Raw genomic sequence first — 7,165 nt, 5'->3', positions numbered from 1 at the left:
AATAAGCCCTCAGTCACCCTACAAACGACCAGGGGATCAATGAAGGCAGGACCAGTCTGGGAAAAGCTCCTCTGGTCCCCATGACTGACTCATTCAGCCTGCTTTGTCTATTCTAGTGGGAGGTGACTGGGTGAGAACAGCAGAAACAACAGCTTGCATGACAATAAGCACACTCACCTCGCCCTCAACCAGATTGCGCTTGTAAAGGGCATCCTTGGCTGCATCCTGCCAAATAAACACACACAGCAGGCAGTTAAGTAGATACAGAGGCTCTCGTTGCACCAGGCAGGGGTGCTTCTTTAAGCAGGCAGGCACTGGTGCAACCAAGAGGCTTTCAAAAGGGGACCTGAGGTCTTTCCTCCCCCACCCCATCTAGAAGTAAAATGGAGTGCATGGGGGGACTGAAGAACCATACCCGCTTTCCTTCACTGCCAAGGCGCCGTGCTGCCTCTGTATACCACTGCTGGTACCTCTCCAATTGGGTCAGGTATTCTGTGAAGTAAAGATGAGACATGACTAAGGAACAGTTCCGGTGTCCAACTGCATCCCCTTCACCTCCAACCCCAGAGGTTGGGACTCTGCCTCTTTTCTTGGGATGCAGTGTTTTGAGAGAGCTAAAGAAAGGGCTGAGAGACACCGAGATGCAACCACAAACTGCTGAGATCAAGATCAAATTGTATGCTTTTTTTTAATTATTCCATTGTATCCATCCCTGCCAAGATATCTGGTATATTTGCCAAATGTTAAAATGAGGGTAGTCTTTGCACAGGCAAGACTAAATGTCCTTCTGTTAGCAGATTGGATGGGCCGACATAAAGGAATTCCTAAGAAGGATAGAATTTGCAGCTGCAACTCTGTGTCAATAGAAAACATAACTCATGTACTCTTTCAATGCCCTTTTTATAATGATCTTAGAAACAATTATATCCACCCGTTGCTGAGATCGCAGAAGGGAAGGACATCTCTTGCAAAGACCTGTTTTTTGTTGTCTGATGTAGAGAGGGATATATCCTTTAGAACACCCAAATTTCTTTCCAAGGCTTTACAAATTTGTGTAATAAAACTTAACGGGGGGAGGGGGGGAGGGATGAGAAATGATTTATCCCATAAAGGTCGGGGAGCAGAAATGTAAACCACTATTATTAGCAGTATTCTTATTCTTGTTATTTTCATGTGTGCAACGGCTGCTCGCTAAACACAATAAATCGAACTGAACTGAAGCCCCTCAATGAGCATTTCCTGCTAAGGCAATTTAACACACCAATTCAATATGAACCGTCAGAGAAAGGGGGAAAATATTCACTTGTTCAAGCCTTGGGAATGGGAATGGGGCCTTTGTGGCTGGGCTTTCATCGCAAAGTACCTTTCATGACTGCAGGGCCTCCGTGCTGAAGCTGGGACTTCTGCCACTGGATCATCCGTATAACGTTCTGGTGCTGCTCCACTAGGTCGTTAGGAGGTCGTTGGCCAACTTGTTTGTATCCTGCCATCTGCCAGCAAAGGAAGGAGGGTTTGTGTACATTCTCAGGGAAAGCACAGAGCACTCAACTTCGGCAATAAGAAGTGGACCTTCTGGGACTAGGTTCTGTCTGGCTGACAAGTGCATGACAGTCTGACAGGCTGACAGGCTGGGAAAGGGCTTTTCCAGAGCCACAGCAACTGTGAGCAGCACACCTGAACAGGTGACTAAGAGAGAGTTGGTCACCTGAGAGATCCGGCCACATAAACACAGAAGGAAGGCAAGACTTCATCACATGTGTTTGCCACACAACACTTCTCTTTTAAATTGGCACGGAGTCTGCAGACCTCAGGGGGGACTCCTTCTGCAGAATGAAATTAAAGGCCAGATTTTTTTTCTAAAAGAAAAAGGTAGTTTATGAAGCCGAAGCAGGCATAAATAGCCCAGAGAGAGCAAAATACAAGATTCTTCCATTCGACTGCCCTTTTATTTGTTTGTTACCCAGCCGAGACAGGAATGCCAAGCAGGGCCCAAGGGTTATGAGGGCTGGGAAGACATCATTTCAGGTCACTTTGAAAGGGCATCACCCACACATTCCCTAGAGATTTGTCTTGTCCAACCTTGGGTGTTTTTGCTATACTGTAACACTTCAGCTGACTACTGCACTACTAAGGTAAGCAGATTTTAAAATCATAAGCATTATACGATGCCCTAAGGAAGCACAGCAACTTTGAGACAGGGCTGAGATTTCTGATTGAGCTTCCTGCCCCTCCTCCAACCATTAGCTTTGTAAGTTAGACATTCCTAGTGCCTTCAGCCCAAGTACAAAATGTCTCAGTCAGTTTGCAGGAGTCAAGATTCAATGTTTGCTTGCAGTTTTGCTCCCAGCAACCTCGTGCCTTGTTCTTTTGAGGGACAATGAACACAACTGTTCAAAATGTAAGACATACCAGTGTCTCACTTGTCAAGCTTGTGTCTCCTGTTTCCTCCCATCCTTTCGTTGTCCACTGCACAGTCTCAAGATTTGTCTGCAAGTACCTTGAGGTGGAAGGGACATGGGTGGTGCTGTGGGTTAAACCACAGAGCCTAGGACTTGCCAATCAGAAGGTCGGTGGTTCGAATCCCTGTGACGGGGTGAGCTCCCATTGCTCGGTCCCAGCTCCTGCCAACCTAGCAGTTCGAAAGCACGTCAAAGTGCAAGTAGATAAATAGGTACCACTCCGGTGGGAAGGTAAATGGTGTTTCCGTGTGCTGCTCTGGTTCGCCAGAAGTGGCTTAGTCATGCTGGCCACATGACCCAGAAAAACTGTCTGCGGACAAATGCCGGCTCCCTCGGCCAGTAAAGCAAGATGAGCGCTGCAACCCTAGAGTCGGCCATCACTGGACCTAATGGTCAGAGGTCCCTTTACCTTTACTTTGAGTTGGGGCCCTGCCTTTTGGCCAATGTTACGCTAAAGCATCATATACACGGAGATGCTGGAATTAGTAACTACTGCCCTGATAAACATTACTGACCTTTTTCTCCAGCCTCTCCTTGTCAAAAGCGAGGACATTGAAGCTGTGCAGAGTGCAGACAGGCTTGCTGCAAGGAAAGAAAGTGCAGCATGGTTAACCTCAGAAGAGGCCAGCAGCAGAAACACAGCACAGAGAATGAGGCAAAGGCAAGCAGGCAACCGCCATCTGGAGAAGCAGATATGGATTGGGTGTGTGCCTGCCAACTTCATGCCCAAGCAACAAGCACGGCTGACTCCTGCCAAGGCAGGGGGGCAAGAACCAGGCACATCAGCTGCAGCAGAGCCCCCTAGCTTGGGGACCAGAGTTTGGTGGGCAAGAAGTCTGAATTGCTGCCCAGGATCCCTCAGGTTCTAGATTCAGGACCTGCTGTGGGTTTCTTCCTGTCAGCCCTGAGAGCAAAGGCAGCCCAGCACGCACACAGGGACACTCCTGATCAGACCTGTCGGCAGGCAGCGTGCTAATTTCTCATTTGCTAGAATGCCACAGGACAGGTTTTAAAGGACCACAAGAGCAAGATGAATGGGGGTGGGTTAGGTTTGAAGATTGACTGGCCAAAGGAGCGAGGAAAGCTCTGAGGTTTCATGCCCGGTGCTGTTTCTCGTGTTGTTCTCAACCCAAGACAGACAAATCTAGTCTGGTAAACAGCTACATGGCAGATTTGAGGCAAGAGAGACACTCTTTGTCATTTGCATTCAGAACAAGAGAACCTTCCAGGCAAGCGTTCTGCCTTACACCTTGGCCTCAGCACCCCCTTTTCCTTTCAGAATGCCTCCAATCGCATTCAGGAATCTTCCTTGTTATTCGGTTGGTCCTGACTTCTCTCCCATCTTAGGCCCTACCCCTGGGAACAAGAAACTCTGCCCTTGTTGCAATGCCTGCACAATGCCCTAGTGCTGCTCTGCCTGTTCCTCATGCTCTTTGTTTCTCAACCCTACAGGAAATGCCAGGCTGTTATCAGACCAAAAATCTATCCTGCTAGATTTCCTGTTTGTTTTGAGTGGTGCCATCCAGATTGCACAGTTTCACAAGAAAGGCACGGTCTGTCCAGGCCGCTCTTGAATGCCAGTTTGAGACATCTTTCTCTCTCCCTGCTCCTCCAGTTACAGGAGAGGCTTTTGGCTATGGCTAACTGGGAGGAGGCCCTACCATGAGAAAAGTTAGCAAACTGTCTCAACCCATTGATTCAGGGCATCATTATCAGAGCGGGAGACAAACCAACCTGTAGAATGTGGCACAATCCACCTTCATGCCCTCCTACGCGAGCCCCACAGAATGGGACCTGAAAGAGGCACAGCAGTCTCCCATGTTACTCAATGGAAAGGGAGGTGTCCTTTGGACCTCCTGCCTCAGCCACCAAAATATCTTGGGTTGGTTCTGGGCTCGTTATTCACCATGCAAAACTGTACCTGTTCTTTCGAAGCTTTAACTACTTTGCCTTCCTGCCAATTGCCACAAAACCTTTTGCGCCCATACAACCTCCCAGAGCTCTTTGCCCTCTCTAGTTGTCCTACATTTCTTTTCTTGTCCAGAGCCGGCAGAAGCAAACCATTCTCTGTGCAAGGGAGCCTTTGAGGCCTGAGAGAAGGAAGGTCCAATCAGAGCTGGCTTGGCTACAGCAGGGAGCAGATGGATGTTCTGGAAGGGAAATTAGAAGAGACTATCAACAGCCACTGGCAGAGCAAAAGGTGCTGGGCTGGACACCTGCCTCTGTGCACACCATCCAACCGTCCATCATGCTCCCTTAACACGGAATTCAGGTATCAAAAACCCTACATGGTTGTAACTGGTGTGGTTTGGTGGGCAAAGCACTGGACAAATCTGCGAGACTTGCTTATGGGCTTCTCAAAGGCATCTATCTATCTGGCTGGCCCCTGTGGCAAAGAGAATGCTGAATTTGTTAGGGCTTTGTCTGATTCAGCAGCAAGGCTCTTCTCATGCTTTGTCTCAGCCACTGACTCATTGTGTGGCCTTGAACAAACTTCTTCACTTACTGCCTCTGCTCTCTCTACTGTACAGACGCTAGCTGAGGCTTGGAGCTTCTCCTGCCCTGTGTGCCAACTTTAGAACAGGTATGGTTCTTATACACTCTCCTAAGGCACTAAGGGCCTACGCAAAGAGGCTCTTGTGGCATCAGAAGCTCCATTACAAAACCCTCACAAGAAGCTACATTGCCACTTTTGACAACCTGGGCTATTCAATTCCTGTTCCTTCACAAGTCTCAGTAGCCAAGAACGACGCAGCAGATCTGTATGGTCACGGCAAGCTGTCTCCTCAGCAGAACTGCTATTTGACGGAGGCCTTTCTATCAGAAAGTCGGACCAATATCATGCAGCGTTACGCAGTCAAGAGAGCAGAATTGATCCATGAGGTGCAATCCACCAGGAAGGTCTTCTGCACAAGTTAAACGAAAATGAACTACAGTGGTACCTTGGGTAAAGAACTTAATTTGTTCTGGAGGTCTGTTCTTAAGCTGAAACTGTTCTTAACCTGAAGTACCACTTTAGCTAATGAGGCCTCCCGCTGCTGCTGCATGATTTCCATTCTCATCCTGAGGTAAAGTTCTCAACCCCAGGTACTATTTCTGGGTTAGCGGAGTCTGTAACCTGAAGCACCTGTAACCTGAAGTGCCTTTGGTAAAATAATACTCAAGAGCAGCTTCCAAATAAAACTCATGCCAACAGGGCTTACGCAGGAGAACTTCCTGGTTAACTTTGACCTCCAGGTCAGATTGTCCTGTCTTTCCCCACCCTGCTGCCCCCAAAACACTCAAAAGCAGCCCCCTGAAGCAGGCACACCTGCCCTACTGCTTTTTTGTGAGATGCCTTGGGCCTTGCATTTGCCTTCTTGAGCCGAGAGCGAAGTAAGAAAAGAATGAAAAGGAGAGCAGAAGGACAGGAGTTAAGATTTCCCCACAGATTATGCATGGAGCTAACTCTCAGGAGACCCCAGCAAAAGCACAAGAACATACATACCTACTGCCCACATCCTTCCCAGGAGCTATTGCTGGCTTGGGTTTGGGAAGAGCAACCTGGGTGAAGAAAACAAATACTGTTTTGCTCCTGTATGTCTGGCATAGCCACATTTATTTCAACAATGCAAGACTGGTCAAGGTTTTCAGCCCACTTTCCAGAGGTGGGGTGGGGAGCTGACAGCCAAGACCAGGACATGATCAGGGTTATGAATGTGCTAAACAAATCTATGAAAGTGTAGAAAAGTCATAGCAAATAAATAATAATAATAATAATAATAATAATAATAATAATAATAATATATTATTTATACCCCGCCCATCTGGCAGAGTTTCCCCAGCCACTCTGGGCGGCTTCCAATCAAGTGTTAAAAACAATACAGCATTAAATATTAAAAACATGGTATTGCCTACAGAGTTTGGCTCCCTAAGAATCTCATCTCAGCTTTCATTTGGGTGGGAGAGCAAGCCCTTAGGAATTGTAAAGACATAGCTGAAACTGTGTGGGACATACTGGGCTAGTGATTTTGGGTATAATATCCAACTTTCATCTTGGGAAAAGTTGTGGAGAGAAGAAATAAAATTTACAGCATGCTGTGCGTTGAAAGAAAATCACATGAAAATGATGTACCGCTGGTATCTAACACCAAGTAAGATTGCAAAAATGTATAAAACTAAATCAAATATGTGTTGGAAATGTAAAGAGAAAGAAGGTACTTTTTTACATATGTGGTGATCATGTTGTAAGGTAAAAAGCTTCTGGGAAATGATTTATAATGAATTAAAGAAAATGTTTAAAAATACATTTGTTAAAAAACCAGAAGCCTTTCTTTTAGGTTTAATAGGGGAAGAAGTAGCAAGAGAAGATAAAAGACTTTTTATGTCTGCAATGACGGCAGCGAGAATGCTACAGGGAAGAAGAAGCATTACCAACAAAGGAAGAATGGCAAACGAAATTGATGGATTATGCAGAAATGGCGAAACTGATGGGGAAGTTCAGAAACCAAGAAGATTAAGTATTTACTAGAGACTGGAGTACATTTGTAGTTTACTTGAGAAAACCCCTGTAAGCTGTTAAAAACATTGGTAGCGTTGTAATGACATTTGTAATGTGAAATTGACTATGATAAAACAGGGATACATAATAGTTGGAAAAATTATAATGAGAAAAAAAATTTTTTTTTAATTAAGAACCCATGGAAGGGAAGTCGGAAGGTTCAGGG

General features: G+C 46.3%; 1 protein-coding gene across 1 annotated transcript in view; it reads right to left on the bottom strand.

Moving 5' to 3' along the window:
* CC2D1A (coiled-coil and C2 domain containing 1A) overlaps positions 1 to 7,165 on the bottom strand; it is a 56,108-nt gene that overhangs the window by 3,610 nt on the left and 45,333 nt on the right. The window contains exons 25-29 of the mRNA XM_081845746.1: positions 5,947 to 6,002; positions 2,975 to 3,041; positions 1,364 to 1,490; positions 416 to 492; positions 178 to 225 (exon numbers count right to left, since the gene is read on the bottom strand). Of these exons, the coding sequence (XP_081701872.1) occupies positions 178 to 225; positions 416 to 492; positions 1,364 to 1,490; positions 2,975 to 3,041; positions 5,947 to 6,002 (375 nt within the window). The remainder of the gene's footprint in view (positions 1 to 177; positions 226 to 415; positions 493 to 1,363; positions 1,491 to 2,974; positions 3,042 to 5,946; positions 6,003 to 7,165) is intronic.

Source organism: Podarcis erhardii (genome assembly GCF_964252035.2).
Source record: "Podarcis erhardii genome assembly, chromosome: 17".
NCBI classification, from domain to species: domain Eukaryota; kingdom Metazoa; phylum Chordata; class Lepidosauria; order Squamata; family Lacertidae; genus Podarcis; species Podarcis erhardii.
This window is presented reverse-complemented; position numbering and strand designations above follow the sequence as displayed.